At 47.5% G+C, this 19,698-nt stretch overlaps 2 protein-coding genes across 4 annotated transcripts in view; one reads left to right on the top strand and one right to left on the bottom strand.

Annotated features, from left to right (window-relative positions):
* GDI2 (GDP dissociation inhibitor 2) overlaps positions 1-19,698 on the top strand; it is a 533,972-nt gene that overhangs the window by 23,933 nt on the left and 490,341 nt on the right. The window lies entirely within an intron of this gene.
* The window catches only part of PFKFB3 (6-phosphofructo-2-kinase/fructose-2,6-biphosphatase 3), an 89,925-nt gene continuing 86,453 nt past the window's right edge, over positions 16,227-19,698 (bottom strand). For all 3 annotated transcript variants that reach the window (XM_050804619.1, XM_050804617.1, XM_050804615.1), the window contains one exon: positions 16,227-18,884. In XM_050804619.1, coding sequence (XP_050660576.1) covers positions 18,837-18,884 — 48 coding nt within the window. In that variant the 3' untranslated portion in view covers positions 16,227-18,836. The remainder of the gene's footprint in view (positions 18,885-19,698) is intronic.

Here is a 19,698-nt window from a genome sequence, read left to right as displayed (position 1 = left end):
ACTTCCACTTTCCAGGTTCAAGCAATTCTCCTGCCTCAGCCTCCTGAGTAGCTGGGATTGTAGGCACCTGCCACCACACCCGGCTAACTTTTGTATTTTTAGAGAGACGAGGTTTCACTATGTTGGTCAGGCTGGTCTTAAACTCCTGACCTCGTGATCCACTCTCCTTGGCCTCCCAAAATACTGGGATTACAGGCATGAGCCATTGCACCTGGCCAAGGCCTCTCTTATTCATCTCCTTCCATCCCAATCTGACGCTGCCCTCCTCTCTGCACACATCCCTCTTCTCCTAAATTTAACTTTTCCTGCCTTGGCCACCAGATTCATCTTCCCCACACACCAGTTCATCCCTCTCTTCTTGCAAGGCTTCCCAATGCCTAATAGGAATAGTTTTGCTTCCAACTGAAATGTGGAAGGTTGTAACAAACCATCACACCCACAGCTGCAACAACTGAAAAAAGAAAAAGGAAACTGGATAAGCTAACAACGACATATTTTTCAAAAACCTATTGGGAATTATAAATTCAAAGAACTCCTGAGAGAGCAAGGACTTTCCTGGGTGAATGGAAACGGGCACCCTTCCCTGGAGACGACGGCTGAGTCTGGATGGGCAGGTGGGGGGGCTGGTTCTGCCACAGACTAGGGGAGATGCAGGGACTTTTTGAAGATTCAATGAGATAAAAAGATATCAGTCCAGTACTCTCTTTCCACCCCATCCTTGCCCTCTGAATATCCAAAGTCTATTTACATTGATTTCAACTTGTGAAATATTTGAGCTGGAAAATATCTTTTGGGTTTTCCTAGTTCAATGATTTCAACCTAAGCTGCAGATTAGAATAGCCTACAGGACCTCTAAAAATACCCATGGGGATGGGGGACAAAGCAGTATCCAAACTAATTAAAACAGAATCTCTGTGGGGTGAGGCTCAGACCTCGGCACTTGTGAAAGGTCACAAAATGATTCTGGTGTGCAGCTAAATTAAGAAGCACTGGCTTAGTTCAGCCTACTCATACCATCCTGACTAAGGCAGGTTTTAGTCCCTTAGTCCATTTGCCATTTGGGCCGGTTATAACAAGATTCCCTGAGACTGGGTAATTTATTAAAACAGAAATGTATTTTCTCACAGTTCTGGAGGCTGGGAAGTCCACAAGGTGCCAGCATCCGGTGAGGGCCTTCCTGCTGTGTCCTCAGATCGCAGAAGGTGGGAAAGGGGAAGAGAGAGCCAGTCTCTCCATCAAGGCCTTTTATAGAGTGCCTAATCCCATTCACAAGGGAGGAGCCCTCAGGGCCTAATCACCTCTCAAAGACCCCACCTCTTATTACTGTCCCATTGGCAACACCTGAAATTTGGAGCAGACACATTCAAACCGTAGCACATCTCTTATATTTTATGTGTTAAACTATTTTATATCATAACCTTTTAACTCCTGAGGGCTCAGGCTATTTTTGGGTCACCCTTGTCTCTTCCACAGCACCCAACATAACACTTTCCCTGTAGTAGAAGTCCAATAATTGTTTGTGAGGTGGTTGGTGCAATATGCTCCCAGGAGATTTAGCCTTTAGGAATGCAGCATCAGGAACAAAATGCTTTTTTAAGTGTTCATATTTTTAAATTGTAAATTGGCAAATAATATTTATATATGGATAGGGTACAAAGTGTTGTTATGATTTATGAATACAATGTGGAATAACTAAATCAAGCTAGTTAACGTATATATCACCTCAAATACTTATCATTTTTGTGGTGAGAATATTTAAAATTTACTCCTTTAGCAATTTTGAAATGTACATTATTATTTTCTATAGTTACCATGCTGTACAATATCTCACACACACACACACACACAAATATTCCACCTGCCTGAGATTTTGTACCCTTTGACCATCAGCTACACATTTCTCCCATACTCCCAGCCTCTGTAAACACCATTCTTCTCTCTGCTTCTTTGAGTTTTACTGTTTTGGATTCCACATATAAGTGAGGACATGCAGTATTTTTCTTTCGGTGCCTTGATTATTTAATTTATTTAAATGTTTTCCAATTCTATCCATGTTGTTGCAAATGACAAAGTTTATTTTTATGGCTGAATAGTACCCCATTTTGTATATATGCCATATCTTCTTTATCCATTCATATGTTGATGAACATTTATGTTGGTTCCATAACTTGGCTATTGTGCTGTGATGAACATGGAAGAGCAGGCATCTCTTCAATATAGTGATTTCAAATATTTTGAGTAAGTGCCCAGAAGTGGGATTGCTGGATCATATATTAATTCTACCTTCCCTATTTTGAAGAACTTCTATATAATTATTCATAGTGGCTGTACTAATTTACATTTCCACCAACGGTGTACAAGGATTTCCTTTTCTTTTCTTTTCTTTTTTTTTTTTTTATTGAGACCGAGTTTTGCTCTTGTTGCCCAGGCTGGAGTGCAATGGCACAATCTCGGCTCACTGCAACTTCCACCTCCTGGGTTCAAGCGATTCTCCTGCCTCAGCCTCCTGAGTAGCTAGGATGACAGACATGCGCCACCATCCCCAGCTAATTTTGTATTTTTAGTAGAGATGGGGTTTCTCCATGTTGGTCAAGCTGGTCTCAAACTCCCGACCTCAGGTGATCTGCCCGCCTTGACCTCCCAAAGTGCTGGGATTATAGGTGTAAGCCACCACACCCAGCCTAAGGGTTTCCTTTTCTCCACATCCTCACCAACACTTGTTATCATTTGTCTTTTTGACAGTAGCCATTTTGACAGGCGTGAACTAAAAATCTCATTGTGGTTTTAATTTTCATTTTCCTAATCCACATTAATGCATTAATGATGCATTAATCAACATTAGTAATGTTGAACATATTTTTATATATCTGTTGGCCATTTGCATGTCTTCTTTTGAGAAACATCTATTCAGATCCCCTGCCCTTTTTTTTTTTTTTTTTTGAGATGGAGTCTTGCTCTGTTGCCCAGGCTGGAATCCAGTGGCGTGATCTCAGCTTACTGCAGCCTCTGCCTCCCAGGTTCAAGTGATTCTCATGCCTCAGCCTCTTGAGTAGCTGGGATTACAGACGTGCGCCACCACGCCCAGCTAATTTTTGTATTTTTAGTAGAGATGGGGTTTCACTGTGTTGGCCAGGCTTGTCCCAAACTCCTGACCTCCAGCCATCTGCCCGCCTCGGCCTCCCAAAGTGCTGGGATTACAGGCATCCTTGCCCATTTTTTAATCAGATTATTTGCTTTCTTTCCGTAGAGTGGTTTGAGAAATGCATTTTAAAAAACCACACATTTAACACTTCAAAACAAGGAGAGAGAATAACATTTCCAAGCCAGCAAAATGAACAACTTTATATTGGCCCAGGAAAACTGGAGGTGAATATATTTCCAGGGAAATCATATCAATAACAATGAAAGAAACGGTCAGTTTTCATTCTCAACAGGCCCTGTTCCACTGGGTCTCTTACCTTTCCGGAAACTGATTGACTCTTCTCTAATCAAGGTGAGTCCAGGAAAATAACAAAGGCATTGGCTTGATGGCCACTTGGCAACCATTGTTACCTGATTTATTCCCTGCTCTACTCGTGATGACCTGTGTGATCTGGGGCAAATATTTTAACCTCCTACATTTTTAAACCTCTCAGCCTGAATTTTTTCATATATTAAATAGGAAAATATATATAACCAGCTCATAAAGTGGTGGGGAAGATTTCATGCGATGCTCTAAGACTAAAACCCACAGCAGGTATTCTAATAGGACCCTTGTTTCTTCTTTGAGACCATTGATTTATTCATTCCCTAGCAGGAAAATCAGGTTCATACGAGAGACCCCTGTCAAGATGAGGAAGGTTCATTAGGAGGGGTTTGAAGGATACACCGTCACGGAAGTGGAATGAAGATGGGGCTCTGGACTGGCCGGGAGAGGAGAGGGAGGGGTTCCTTAGGAGGGGTCTGGAGGATACACGATCACAGTGGAATGGGACAGGGCTCTGGGCTGGTGGGGAGAGGGGAGCTGAGCTTTTCCCTTACTGAAGGGAGAGCTGAACTCTTGAACCGATTGGATGTATTTTTCCTCTGTTTGGCCTTGGCCTGAACTCGCCAAGAAGCAGTGGGCGGATGGATGTCACTGCCTATTTCCTCCCAATTGTTTTTACAGGCCTACATTTTAGAAGGCTAATTGTTAGAGTCCTCATCTTTCTTCCCCACAAGAAGAGGGCTTTGTTCAACAATTAAATCAGGCTGTCTCAGAGGCAAAGTCTTTCCATTTTAGACCAAGGTTTGGCTCCAAACATAAAAGAAATATTGGCTCTATTTCATTTAACTGACAATGTTTCCTCCCTCAGAGCCTGAACCGAAGGTTTCTACCCAAAAGAAACACTGGCCCCACCGTGATGTATCCTAACATCCAAATACCAGGAGGTGAGATCCCTGGTGGCCAAGCCGAGAATGAAGACAGTCGTTTAGGCATCTTGCTTCTGCTTCCAGTGAATGAATGAAGCCAGTGTTGCCCTTGGTTTATCGACATAATGACCTTCATCTGACTTCATTTGGGACTTGTTGCATTTCCGGGTCTGTGCAACAGACCCACAGGGCAAGGGCACCGCACCAGCCTCGGGGCTAGGGATGCAAGCTGTTGCATCTCACGTGGCTTCTTCAGCACCCAACTTGTAAAATGGACGTTTTCCTCCAGCGTTCTAAAGCTGCTGTCTAAAGCAATTGTTTAAGATAGGAACAGCAGACACTGGGGATTCCAAAAGTAGAGGAGGCGGCGGGGGAATCAAGGGTACTTTGTTCACTTCTTAGGAGATAGGATCATTGTAAGTCCACACTTCAGCATCATGCAATATACCCACATAACAAACCTGCACATCTCCCCTCTGAATCTAAAATTTTAAAAATATTAATATGTAAATAATAAATAAAATAGGCCGGGCGTGGTGGCTCATGCCTGTAGTCTCAGCACTTTGGGAGGCAGAGGCGGGTGGAATACCTGAGGTCAGGAGTTCGAGACCAGCTTGACCAACATAGTGAAACCCCATCTCTACTAAAAATTTTTTTTAAATTAGCCAGGTGTGGTGGCAGGCGCCTGCAGTCCCAGCTACTCGGGAGTCTGGGGCAGGAAGAATCCCTTGAACCCAGGAGGTGGAGGTTGCAGTGAGCCAAGATCACACCACCGCACTCAATCCTGGGAAACAGAGTGAGACTCCATCTCAAAAAAATTAATAATAATAATTAATAAATAAAATAAATAAAAATGTACATCAAGAAAAAAATAAAGTGATTGTTATTGGCTTAAAGGATTGTGTTCTGTGCTTTTAATCTGAGTGTAAACTGTTCCAGTCCTTCCTTTGGGAAATTCTGTCCAAATTTCCTTGTGCAACTTACATGGCAAATTCACTCTGTAAACAGGAGACCCTCAGGAAGCCTGGGCCTAGCCGGGTGAATGGCCATCACCAGAGAGCAACCCAGGGCACTGGGGCCATGGGGAGGAAGTGGGAGGCTGAAGGGGTTACGTGGAGGGTCTTCGAGAAGAAGGAAGAGGAGGGGGCTTTCAGGAGAGAGAAGGAAATTGTCTTCTTATCGGTTAGTGGTAGCTGCCATATCCGGCATCCTACAGCCTTCCCCCTAATGCTGCTTAGAGCTTCTGACGCCTTCTAGGGCACTGTTTACCGTCTCACTCTTTCCAGGTAAGTAGTTTTAACTGAAAAGGGAGCTACATCAGGCTGGTCTGAGCGCAGTGGTGCTTACAACTAATTGATCACAACCCATTACAGATTACTTTGTTCCTCTCCACTCCCATTGCTTCACTTGACTAGCCTTTAAAAATAAATATAAGGCTCACACTTGAAATCCCAGCATTTTGGGAGGCCGAGGCAAGTGGATCACTTGACCCCAGGAGTTTGAGACCAGCCTGGACAACATGGAGCAACATGGAGCAGAAATTTAGTCTCTACTAAAAATACAAAAATTAGCTGGGTATGGTGCTGCACACCTGTAGTCCCAGTTATGGGGGAGGCTGATGTGGGAGGATCCCTTGAACCTGGGAGGTTGAGGCTGCAGTGAGCCTTGATTGCACCACTGCACTCCAGCCTGGGCGACAGAGCCAGACCCTGTCTCGATAATAATAATAATAATAAATCAAATAGGCCGGGTGCAGTAGCTCACGCCAGTAATCCCAGCACTTTCGGAGGCCGAGGCGGGCAGATCACAAGGTCAGAAGTTCGAGACCAGTCTGGCCAACATAGTGAAAACCCGTCTCTACTAAAAATATAAAAATTAGCCAGGAGTGGTGGTGTATGCCTGTAATCCCAGCTACTCGGGAGGTTGAGGCAGGAGAATTGCTTGAACTCAGGAGGCAAAGGTTGCAGTGAGCTGAGATCATGCCACTGCATTCCAGCCTGGGCAACAGAGCAAGTCTCCATCTCTAAATAAATAAATAAATAAATAAGAGAGCTAGACCAGAAGTCAAGTTGTTTAGTCCCAGCAGCTGTGACACCTGACCTCGCTTTCCCTCTGTGAGTCTCAGTTTCCCCAGCTGTAAAGTGGTGGAGTTTAAACTTGCAGATCTTGAAGATCCCAGCTCCAGCAATCTGGGCTTCTAAGACTAAAAATCTCATTTTATGGTGAGTGTGTGCTAGGAACTGTTTTTCTCATTCATCTCTTGTAAAATGAACTCTTAACTTTCAGCACAATCTTGGGCCATTAATAGGAACTCTCCCTCTAAATTACGAATGAACAAATGAACCTGATTTAACCCAGCCCTTCTCACTTTTACATAACACCCTCTGGGTGATGAGGGCATCTCCAGTCATCCAACGTGCCTATATCCTTAGCTGCCCTTTTTCCAGCTTCTCATCCCCCCCCTAATCCTTTGTAAGCTGTGGATTTAGAAAACCAAGAATTACTTGTCCAGGTCTAATCTGCTTGCAATAGAACTAATTTATTACCGTGTAAGAGAACAGCAACAGAATCTTAGCCCAGATTCTCGAATGGGCTGAGGTGTGCTTTGTAGGAGGACCTGCCCCAAAGCACCTGCTGAATATAGTTTTTCTCGATGCTGCACCTGAATTCTCAGGCCTGCCCCAAATTGGAAGACAGTTAGTGTTTTCCTCAAAAAGAATGAGCAGCCAAGTTGGTCCAGAAAGACGACGGTCCCTCCAGAAATTCCCTTCCCCACGGGCTTCACTAATATTCCTGCGGCCTGTGGTGATTAAGCTGCCTGGGAAACAGGAAGTTTGATAGTCACTAAATGGCCTTCACTTCATGTTCCCTGTGTGTGGTACATTCTCAGCCCTGGCAAGCGAGCTGATGTCTGCTCTTCATTTGACAGCCAAACAGCTGAGTCAAGGCCATGCTCTCCCCTCAATGGGATGAGGAAGAAATTGCTGACACCAGCTTTGGGGACAGCGGCTCACACCTGTAATCCCAACACTGGGGAGGCTGAGGTGGAAGGATCACGTCACCCCAGGACTTCAAGACCAGGCCCCATCTCTACAAAAAATAAAAAAATTAACTGGGCATGATGGCGCACACTAAGTAATCCCAGCTGTTTGGGAAGCTGAGGTGGGAGGATCGCTTGAATCCAGGAGTTCAAGGTTGGAATGAGCTATGATCGTGCCACTGCACTTCAGCCTTGGGCAACCTAGCAAGACACTGTCTCAGAAAAAAAGAAAAAGAAAGAAATAGCTGACACATTTCACCCCTAAGCCCTGGCAGTTACAAAATGACAGAATAATAATTTCTCTCACACCTTCCCCACTCCATTTGAGGAGATCTGCAAAGTTGAATTAAAGAAAGAGAACAACAGACCCCAGAAGGAAAATGTCTCAGCCTCTATGGGGAGCGTTGCAGGAAGCAGCTGCCTCCACTGACGGCACTAGGGTGACAGTACCCAGAGCCTGCCCGGGGCTGTGTCCTGGTTCCCTTCCCAGGGGAAGAAAGGGCGTCTTCAAAGCAGACGCCGTGGGTTTCCTCTTCCTTTCTTCCTCCTCTCTCTATGCTTGCCATTCCTGACTAACTTCATCCATGATGCCTTCTGGGATTTAATAACTAAGTAAAGAAAGTCTTGGGTTAAGTTTCCTTCAAATCTCAGAACTGACAAAATATTCTCAGTATGTTGTCCCAGGACCAGCTGCTTGGGACGTGCGGCAGTTCCACTTCCAAGGATTACAAAGCGGTTGTTAAAGGGATCTCTCTTTTGTTCTCTAATGAAACGCTCTCTGGAGCACTGGCTTTCTTCACAGCTCTCTTGATTGTCTTGGAACTTGAAGGACCTGAGCATTCCTAGCGAATCAATTAGACATTAGCTCTGGTAGGGTGGTGCCAAGTCATCCAGTGCTTTTTCATCCCTAATACTTAGAACAGTGACTTGCATATAACAGGCATTCAACAGATACTTGCTGGTATAGACAGCCTCCTCCAAGTCATATTATAAAAGCCTCGCTGGAAAAACTAAAACAAGCCCCTTTGGGCTGGTCAGTAACTGAATCTGCTATAAAGTAAATTATAGAAATAAAATGTCTAGCCTGGGCACGGTGGCTCACACCTGTAATCCCAGCACTTTGAGAGGCCGAGGTGGGTGGATCACCTGAGGTCAAGAGTTCGAAACCACCCTGGCCGACATGGCGAAACTCCGTCTCTACTAAAAATACAAAAATTAGCCGGGTGTGGTAGTGGGCACCTGTAATTCCAGCTACCTGGGAGGCTGAGGCAGGAGAATCGCTTGAACCCAGGAGGCGGAGGTTGCAGTGAGCTGAGACCGAGCCATTGCACTCCAGCCCGAGCGACAGAGCGAGACTCCATCTCAAAAAAAAAAAAAAAAAAAAAAATGTTTACAGAACACTGCTTCAGGGCACTACAGTGGGACCAGTTTCACCCCACAGGTGTGCCTGCACACGTTAGAGACCGTGCATAATAGTTGAGGCACATGAGGAAAAACGAAGTGAGGATGTGGCTGGGCTGCCATCAGGATGGAAAACGAGGTACCTGCTTCTGTATATACGGGTGACGGTGTGCCCTGGCCAGGCCTGTCCTGGGCAGGAATATTAAGTGTAAAATATTCTGGAGAGTGGGAGGCAAGGAGTTCATGGAAATCTGAGCTTGCATTGCAGAGACTTAGTTCAGAGACTTAAGAACTCATCTACAGGCCGGGCGCGGTGGCTCAAGCCTGTAATCCCAGCACTTTGGGAGGCCGAGATGGGCGGATCACGAGGTCAGGAGATCGAGACCATCCTGGCTAACACGGTGAAACCCTGTCTCTACTAAAAAATACAAAAAACTAGCCGGGCGAGGTGGTGGGCACCTGTAGTCCCAGCTACTCGGGAGGCTGAGGCAGGAGAATGGTCTAAACCCGGGAGGCGGAGCTTGCAGTGAGCTGAGATCCGGCCACTGCACCCCAGCCTGGGCGACAGAGCAAGACTCTGTCTCAAAAAAAAAAAAAAAAAAAAAAAAAAAAAGAACTCATCTACAAAGGAATGATCATGAGTCCACAGTGGTATATATAAATGACGGAATAAGTAAATAAATAGGGAGAAGGGACAGATTTTCCTTATGAAAGAATTACAAATGATAAGTGTAAAAGGAATAAGGAAAATTGAAACTCACTATTAAGGGCCTGGCAAGGTAGCATGTGCCTATAATCCCTGCACTTTGCGAGTCTGAGGCAGGAAGAATCACTTGAGGCCAGTTCAAGACCAGCCTGGGCAAAACAGTGAGATCCAACTCCATAAAAAATTTAAAAATTAAGCAGGACATGGTGATTCACACCTGTAACCCCAGCTACTCAGGAGGCTGAGGTGGGAGGACTGCTTGAGCCCAGGTGTTAGAGGCTGCAGTGAGCTATGATTATGCCACTGCACTCCAGCCTGGGTGACAGAGTAAGACCCCCATCTCTTAAAAAAAAAAAAAAAAAAAAAAAAAAAAAGAAAGCCAGCATTAGAACACCACAATACAAATAATATCTGCTGCAAGGAAAATACACTAATGGATGCTAAAATTAGAAGGTGAAACTTTCAGGAGAAACAGGGTATTTACATCCCCTCAAAGTATCTCCTTCATTGGTAGTTTTTGTGTGCGGAGATGGGGTCTCACTCTGTTGCTCAGGCTGGTCTCGGATTCCTGGGCTCAAGCGATCCTCCCACCTTGGCCTCCCAAAGCACTGGGATTACAGGCGTGAGCCACGGCACCTGGGCTGGTGGTGGTCTGAACACATGGCCACAGATCCTTTGATACTGCTCCCTTCAGGAGGTGGAGCTCACTGCCCTCCCCTTGAAAGGGAGCTGGACTAAGTGACTCATTCCTAAAACATTGAAAGTTGAAGGGAAAAAATACCAGCCTGGCAAGAGTTGGCAGACACCACCTTCGCCAAAGATCAAAGTTAACATCCCCAGAAGGAAGTCCTGTGTGACTGTGTCCCCTCAGAGAGGATGTCATGAGAAGGACGCTTCACTTCGGTGGGATTCTTCCCGAAATCCCTAAACCAGACTCAGTCCCATCAAGAGAAAACATGAGACAAACCCAAACTGAAGAACATTCTACGGCCGGGTGCAATGGCTCATGCCTGTGATCCCAACACTTTGGGAGGCCGAAGCAGGTGGATCATGAGGTCAGGAGTTTAAGACCAGCCCGGCCAACATGCAGAAACCCGTCTCTATTAAAAATACAAAAAAATTAAGCGGGCTTGGTGGTGTGCACCTGTAATCCCAGCTACTCAGGAGGCTGAGGCAGGAGAATCACTTGAACCGGGGAGGTGGAGGTTGCAGTGAACTGAGATCACACCATTGCACTCCAGCCTGGGCAATAGAGTGAGAACCCATCTCAAAAAAAAAGAACATTCTACAACATACCTGACTAGTACTCTGCAAAAGCATCAAGGTAATAAAAATAAAAAGGAAAGAGTGAGAAATTGTCACAGATTGAAGGAGTCTAAGGAGATAAGGTGACGTCCTGGACTCTGGATCCTGAAATAGAAAAACGGCGTTAGTGGAAAAACTGGTGAGACCTGAATGAAGTCTGTAGTTTTGTTGCTAGCACTGTACTAACCATGTTAACTCTTTAGTTTTGACGAGGGCACCATGTTGTTGTAAGCTGTTTGTATTACGGGCAGCTGGGTGAAACGTAGACAGGAACTCTCCGTACTGTCTTTGCAACTCTTCTGTAAATCCCAAATTATTTCAGGCCAGGCGCAGTGGCTCACGCCTGTAATCCCAGCATATTGTGAGGCTGAGGCGGGCAGATCACCTGAGGTTGGAGTTCGAGACCAGCCTGGCCAACACAGTGAAACCCCATCTCTACTAAAAAATGCAAAAATTATCTGGGTGTGGTGGCGAGCACCTGTAATCCTACCGACTAGGGAGGCTGAGACACAAGAATCGCTTGAACCCAGGAGGCAGAGGTTTCAGTGAGCCGAGATCACGCCACAGCACTCCAGGCTGGGGGACAAAGCGAGACTCCATCTCAAAAATACATACATACATACACACATACATACATAAAATAAAATAAAATAATTTCAAAATAAAAAAGTTTTCCAAAAACCATCTAGTCTAAGCCCTTTCTTGTGCATGTAAGAAATCTAGGAATGCTAACTTGCAAACTCCCTGCATCCTAGCACTGAGCATGTGATAAGTAGGAGCTTGGCCTGTTGTTTGCAAAGCAGTAAAGGACTATTGTGAATGTAAGCAAACTTCTCAGTCTGTTTTAGAAAAGGGTGAATGTGGAAACTGGGGATCCGAAAACATTCCCTTAAAATTATCTATGCAAATGTACCCCTTAGAAAGTCTTCATGGTCAGGCATGGTGGCTCATGCCTATAATCCCGCCACTTTGGGAGGCCCAGGGGGGCAGATCGATTGAGTCCAGGAGTTCGAGATCAGCCTGGCCAACGTGGTGAAACCCCATCTCTACTTAGAATACAAACATTAGCCAGGCGTGGTGGCACACACCTGAAGTCCCAGCTACTTGGGAGGCTGAGGTGGGAGAATGGCTTGAGCCCAGGAATTCAAGGTTGCGGTGAGTCGACATCATGCCGCTGCACTCCAGCCTGGGCAACAGAGCAAGACTCTGTCTCAAAAAAAAATAAATAATAGAACATCTTCATGTTCTCCAGGGATAGGAAATCCCTGAGGATGCTGTCTGGAAGAGGTAGGGAGTGAAAAACACATAAACTTACAGAACGGACATCTGGTCCCCAAGGTTATGTGAGCATCCTGAGTTATGACCCACTCCAGAAAATCTGTTGTTCATCTGGACACTGACAAACCTCTCCACAGCCCCAGGGACAGGAAACCCTGCTTGCTAATTAATATGCAACTCAACTCCCTTTCCTGTGGTCTGCTGACTCACGCAGGAGTATCCTGGCAGTCTGTGGAGCCCTTAGGCTGTGATGTGGCTAACAGCACCTTCCGGGAGTCTAACAGACCTGGTTTGCCTCAGTTATGGCTGAGCAAAATCAAGCAGGGTCCTTAAGTTCTCCTGGCTACAGTTCCATATCTGCAAAGTGGGGATAACAGTGTCTACCTTGCATTTGAAACGCCGGGCATGCATGCTTAGAAGAATAACTACCGCAGCAGCACTCTCTCCGTGCCAGGAACTGTTAGGCGTGTTTCATTCATATTTAGTCCTCCCCAGTGGGGCAATTCTCAACCCCTAAAGTCAGAAATACCATCTGATGCAGCAGCAATCCCATTACTGGCTATATACCCAAAGGAATACAAGCTGTTCCACCTTAAAGACGCATGCACGCGTATGTTCATTGCAGCACTATTCACAATAGCAAAGACATGGAACCAACCCAAATGCCCATCAATGATAGACTGGATAAAGGAAATGTGGTATATACACACCATGGGATACTATATAGCCATAAAAAGGAATGGATCCTATTCTTTGCAGGGACATGGAAGGAGCTGGAGGCCATTATCCTCAGCAAACTAATGCAGGAACAGAAAACCAGATACCACATGTTCTCACATATAAGTGGGAGCTAAATAATGAGAACACATAGACACATACAGGGGAACAGCACACACTGGGGCCTATCAGAAGGTGGAGGATGGAAGGAGGGAGAGGATCAGCAAAAATAACTAATGGGTACTGGGCTTAATGCCTGGGTGATGAAATAATCTGTACAACAAACCCCCATGACAAAAGTTTACCTGTTTAACAAGCCTACCCATCCTGCACGTGTACACCTGAACTTAAAATAAAAGTTTAAAAAAAAAAAAAAAGATTCAGTCCTCCCAATAAGCCTGAAAACTATGGCATTCCTTCACATCTTTTTTTTTTCTTCTTCTTTTTTTTTTGAGATGGCATCTCAGCCAGGCTCAGGGACTGACACCTGTAACCCCAGCACTTTGAGAGGTCAAGGCAAGTGGATCACCTGAGGTCAGGAATTCAAGACCAGCCTGACCAACATGGCAAAACTCCTTCTATTCTAAAAATATATAACTTAGCCGGGCTTAGTGGCACGCACCTGTAATCCCAGCTACTCAAGAGGCTGAGGCGAGAGAATCACTTGAACCCAGGATGTGGAGGCTGCAGTGAGCTGAGATTGCACCACTGCACTCTAGCCTGGGCAACAGCGCCAGACTCTGTCTCAAAAAAATAATAAAGAAAGAAATAAAAGTTTCTCCAAAGACATTTCTCAGGGACTGCACCAGGGGTCCTCTTTAGTCCCAAGGGCTGAAGTGCCATGTTTTGAGGTGAGTCTGGTGTCTTTATGGGGGTTCTCTTTTCACCTGGTCTTAGGAGTATGTCAGAACCTATAGGCTGAAACCAGCACCTTCACAGATTATCTAGACCATCAATTAATTGACTGGAAAGACTGGCTCACACACCGAGAACAACTGAATCCAAAGCCACTTATGCTGTCTTGCAAAATGTGAGCTTAAAATGAAGTTTATAAAACAGTCTTTAGCTGGGCCTGGTAGCATGTGCCTGTAATTCCAGCACTTTGGGAGGCCGAGGCAGGCGGTTCACTCGAGCTCAGGAGTTTAAGACCGGCCTGGGCAACATGGCGAAACCTCATCTCGACAAAAAATACAAAAATTAGCTGGGCATGCTGGCACATGCCTGTAGTCCCAGCTACTAGGGAGGCAGAGGTGGGAGGATGACTTGAGCCCTGGAGATGGAGGTTGCAGTAAGCTGAGATCCCACCTCTGCACTCCAGCCTGGGAGACAGAGAAAAAACCCTGTCTCGAAAAACAAACACACTTTAGAACTCACAAGCATTGTGAGATTTAGATTTTGAAAACTCACAGAGGCTTTGAATTTATTTTTGTTAATATAATATTTTTAGTTCAAAAAAAAGTTACCTTCAATGACATGTTTGCTCACATTTCCTTTCTTCTATAAACTCTTTCTAAGCCTCCTCTCCAAGCTGAATGAACGCCTCACTCTTCACCAGCGCATCGTCTGGGTCTAGTCATCCACTTAGTGACAGAGCCCACTGCGGGCCAGGTTTGTATGGACGATGAGGAGGCACAGGGAGCTGCCCTGCTCTCAGGGATCTTAGGCTCAGGTTCACGAGACAGAGGCCAAGGCAGTCAACACACACAGCGAAAGGTGTGCATGGACTTGGGAGACAGGGGAGCCTTTTTTGGTGTAGGCTTTGACAACTGAATGGGGGTAGGGAGGAAGTGTCGGGGAGAACCCTGGATAGCTGGGGAGACCTCCCAGGGGAGGGAATGGCACTCTCGAAGGCCCTGCGGTGGGTGTACGTTGGCAAGTTCAAGGACCTGCAGGAGGCCAGTGTGGCTGGAGCTGAGGGAGTGAGAAGTGAAAGGAACCAAGCCTAGGCAGCGAATGGAGATGACTGGTGTGTACAATGTCCACCCTTCCCGGCCCCGGCCCTCCTCTCTCCAACAGCATCCACCCGCTTACTGAATCTTCTGTATTTAGTCAGGGACTGTGGACCTAGCCCATCCCTCAGATGAATCTCAGGGCTGCCCCAAAAGGTCACAGAGCCCCTGTAGATCCCCACAGCGCGGCCGGCCCAGGACCTTACGATACATAGATATCCTCTTTGGGAGCAGTCTTTTCATTTTCTGGGTAGTCAGCCTGAAGGCTAGGCCAGATTTCTGTCAAGGCCACTGCTCTATCCCTGCACCTGACACATCTCACGCCATCAAACGTGACTCAGAGCTTGAGGAGGTGGCCTCAGGTTCACCAAAATGCCCTGCCCCATCACGCCGCGGCCAGATCACAACCCTGGGAGTCATCTCGCAAAGGAGGTGCCAAGCCTCTGCCGCCTGTTCTCCTCACAGCGTGGGCGGCAGGTGCGTAAAGGATGAAGAAAGACTCACTGGCAATCAAGGCTATTTCTGGAGCGTAGCAGTGGGGGGCTCTGGAAAAAATTCAGACGAAGCAAGATGCTGGTCACGCATTCCGGCTGCAGAAGGAACCGCTCCAGGGCTTCCTCCACTCAGCGGGTATGCCATGCTCCACCCTAAACCCGGTCCCATCTGCAGAGATGCAGATGCTGAGGCTGAAAGTGAAATAACCGGCTCAACCTCTGTCAACCAATGAGAGGCAAAAAAGTCATAGAAGCTTGAGTTTTATTCCCTGTAGAAACTTGGAAGGGGCCAGAAGGGGATGAGGAAGGGCGGGTGAAAGGAACCAAAATGAAAGATCCCTTCTGTGGTGTTGCTGGGGCAAGAACTGCTGCTGTTTAAAAGGGCGTGGGGAAGGGGGATAGAAGGAAGGGAGTAAAACCGACATAGGGCCAGGCACAGTGGCTCACGCCTGTAATCCCAGCACTTTGGAAAGCAGAGGCAGGCAGATCACCTATGGCCAGTTCAAGACCAGCCTGGTCAACACGGTGAAACCCCATCTCTAATAAAAATACAAAAATTAGCCAGGCATGGTGGCGCACACCTGTAATCCCAGCTACGCGGGAGGCTGAGGAATGAGAATTGCTTGAACCTCATAGGAGGAAGTTGCAGTGAGCTGAGATCGTGCCGCTGCACTCCAGCATGGGCGAGAGAGTGAGAAACTCAGTCTCAAAAATAAAAATCAAATAAAAATTAATAAAAATAAAACATGAAGTCTATCAATTAGAAGAAAGACTGAGACAGCTCATTCTCCCCAAATGCAGGCAGGAGACACTCTGTACTTGAACATCCTGTTGGAAGGGAAGATAATGAAGCGGTGAGTTGGCAGCTCCGTGGTGCATCTGCCATAAACATCAATTAAAGACTCTTCTTCCCCCACGAAAAGACCAGAGGTTCACTTCGTCCATGTATTTCAACCAAGTATTTTATTGGTCTGGCAACTGCAAAATATACAAATTTCTGAAAGGCATCTCCTGTTGGAAAGCTAGCATAGCTTTATATCCCAGGTCATTAATTCAGACAGATACATAGAACACAGAGAAGTCATAAGTCACACATAGAAGGCTCCCAAACCAATTAACAACAAAACCCAATCTCTACGGCTTTCTATTGTTTAGGCTCCTTATACATATTAAATAAATAAATAGCACATCTGCTATCAAAATAATACAAAAATAAATTTCAAGTATTACAAACGAAAATATCATTGGTGTGGTTCCAAACAGTTTTTCTTCTCTCCCAAAACGAAGAGCTTTGCCCGTGGTCTCAGGACAGAATAAGGAGAGGGGGAGGGGGAAACTCACCCAAAAACAAATAGACAAAGTTAAAAATATTGGTCCCCGTTATTTTTTTGGTGGGGTGGGGAGTTGGTAAGAATCGGTAGACGCCAAAATTCATGACTGTAGCTCAAACCCACCCCTGCCCCGTCCAACGTCCCCTCAAAAGGCAGGTCACTGGCTTGCAAAGCGGGCAGTGTTCTCCTTTCTGTAGAATCTCCCTCCCTGTCCAGATTCATGTTCCCTCTCTTCCCATCTAGGCCCTTCCCAGACTAAAGGCCCGTGTTAGGCCAAGGCTTCTATATTTAGGTATTGATTTTAGCTAGTCAGAGGGGAGAGGGGAACACAGCTTTATCAAGCCCCTATCTGTATCGAACTTCAGAGTTGATGTTCAAAGAATGAGGCCTGCGAAGGGGACACGAGAAACTATTCTCGAGAGCAAAGCAACAGGCCTTTCATGTCAAATCGAAAAATACAACCAAGTGAAGCACAATCATGCACCCACGCACGCCCACCCCCTACCCACACACTCTGATGAGACTCAACATCCAGGGAGAGAGAGAAAACTGTGTGAGTCTGGAGTTGCACGGGAATGCAGACAGCGGCATCCTCTCCAGCAGATGCCAGCCAAAGCGGGTGTGATGGGCAGGGAGGGCTTGAATGGTTCAGCGTGAAAATCCCCCACTTGATTGTACGATATCTGAAGCACAGCCTCAGTTCCTACTCAATTCCAACCGGGAAAAAAACATGCGTTCTTTAAAAACTCTTCTCGAAAAACAAACAGCAACAGCTCTTCTTGAAAAACAAAGAGCAACGGCTCTTCTTTCCACGCCCAGTTTCAGCTGTCTAAATCCCCCGCCCTCACCCAGGACCTGTCCCTTGAGCTGGGAGGAGGATCTCGGGGCTCACAGCAGAAGGCAGGAAAGAAAAGTGACCTTTGGCACCAGCTTTGAGACGTCCTGAAAAGGGTCATTTGGACAAACTCTGCTGCCTGCCGAGTTTCCAAATGGTTTCATCTGGGCACAAGACCCCCCCCCGCCCCACCTACCCCAGGGTTTGAGGCAATGACAAGAAACCAACAGGCTGAGACGACAGGTCCCATGCTTTCCATCACCACAGAAATGTCACGGATGCCATGAAGGGAAGGCCAGGACAAAGTCCACTCTTCCGACTTCCCCAAGGCACTGGCAGAGTGCCAGGCACAAGGCAGACGCTCCAAGACAGTGTGCAGGCAGCTCTGGAAGCAGCAGCTGGGAGTGAGGCCTTGCTCGGGCCACTGTCCCCACCTGGGAAGAGCAGGGACAGTAATGCAAGTGCTGGGGAAGGACGCCAGGTGTTCCGCTCCCCACCTTCAGAGGCTCCAAGCCCCTCCAGGGCAACACACCCCAACATCTACGTTCCTGAAGAGAAGGTGTGACACTCAGGTCACACTTCCGCCATCAAAAAAGTGCAAAAGCCAGCAGCTCCAGGAAAGTGTGTCTCAGCTCCCCCCAAGTCCAGGTTGGAGGAGAGAGGGGCCCTGGAGGGCCCAGTTCTCATATTTCAGCAAAATACTCCCCTCTCCCCGGGCAGCCAGCCTGCCCTTGAACATCTTTGGAGGCAGAACGCAGGCCTGGAAGGTGTGCGGACCCGCGGGACAGCCAAAGTGTGGGCCACCCAGCCAACTTGCGTATCGGCTCAGGGACTTCTTGCAGAAGACGCCCCAACCCAACACCTATCCAAGTCCATTCCCATGAGGCGTCTTCCCAGGTCAAGATGCATCAAACAGCCACGTGGAAGTTTTTACCCATTCCTTGACCTTCAGCCACTAGGAGCTTGCCTCCTTTAATTTTAGGATTCTGCCACCAGTGTGGTCTTCCCAGCTCCAAATGTGCCAGGAGATCACAGAAACAAAATAAAATGGCACAGTGTCCCCAGTGGCCTCTTGTCAGGACCAGCACTCATCACTCTCCCCAGGCCTTGTAGGTCTCCGAAGCTGGACACTCCTAGGAAACCCAGAGAGTGGAGGTTGGGGCCCCGCGGCTAAAGGCAGGGTGCCAGGGACCCACATGGCTTTCCGGTGTCCAGCGGCTGAGGGGACACAGAGGGTGCCAAGCATGGTTCTCTTCGGCCAAGGCTCCCCCGCTGCTCCATCCCACCCTCTCCAGAAGAAGTCCTCAGGATACGTCGCGCCTCGGGCAGAGGGCAGGACACAAGCTAAGCTGCAGAAATGGAAACGGAATGGAACCAACACGTCTGCTTCAGTGTTTCCTGGAGGAGTCGGCGCTGCTCCGGGAGCCTTTCATGTTCTGTTTTCAGGAGAAAAGAAAGGTGGGGAGGGAGTCAAGGTTTGCAGCTGGCCGGCTTCTAAAGCAGAAGACGCCGAGTCATGCAAGGGAGAATTCTTCCCTCCCTCCATCCCGGACAAAGAACAGGACCCAAGAAAGGTGCTGCCAATCCCACAGGCGGAAGACAGCCCAGGTGGGCCCCAGAACATGACGGAAGATAACCCCAGAGTCTCAGAGAAGGGGCTGGGCGCCAGGCCAGGAGCCCGCCTGGTGGGGGCCGTGTGGCTCCGGGAGGACCGTGAGCTACGCAGTGCTAGGCGCCAGGGACCACAGGAGCCTCATGCTCATGACCCCATAGAAATTCCACAAGGGGAACCTCACCGGCCCCAGCCAGGCAGATGAGCCTGGGGCCTCCAAAGACACACAGGCCCCTTCCTCTCAACTCAGCCCACAGCAGAGCCACACTCCCAGCTCCTGCACCCAGATTCTGGGAACACAGCTTGACAGGCAGAACACAGGTGATACATGGAATGGCTGGACATGGTGGGGAGGCCCAGGCGGGAAGCCAGGCAGAGGGGGCTGTCGCTAAGACCCTGCCCCACTTCTGATCACAATGGCCCTCGCAGGGAGTCCCACCCCTAAGGCACTGGCCAGTACCAACCCCCCCCCCGCGAAAACATGTTCCGATATTAGTGGGGAACATGACTGACTGCAGCCACTGCACAGCAGGCCTCCTTCCCCGACCTCCTTCCCCTACGCCTCAAAAAACAAGAAAACATACAATGTTTAAAACTATTCTCTCCAATCCTCAATGTCTCCACCGAGACTGCTCTAA

Source organism: Macaca thibetana, chromosome 9 (assembly GCF_024542745.1).
Source record: "Macaca thibetana thibetana isolate TM-01 chromosome 9, ASM2454274v1, whole genome shotgun sequence".
Lineage (NCBI taxonomy): Eukaryota > Metazoa > Chordata > Mammalia > Primates > Cercopithecidae > Macaca > Macaca thibetana.
This window is presented reverse-complemented; position numbering and strand designations above follow the sequence as displayed.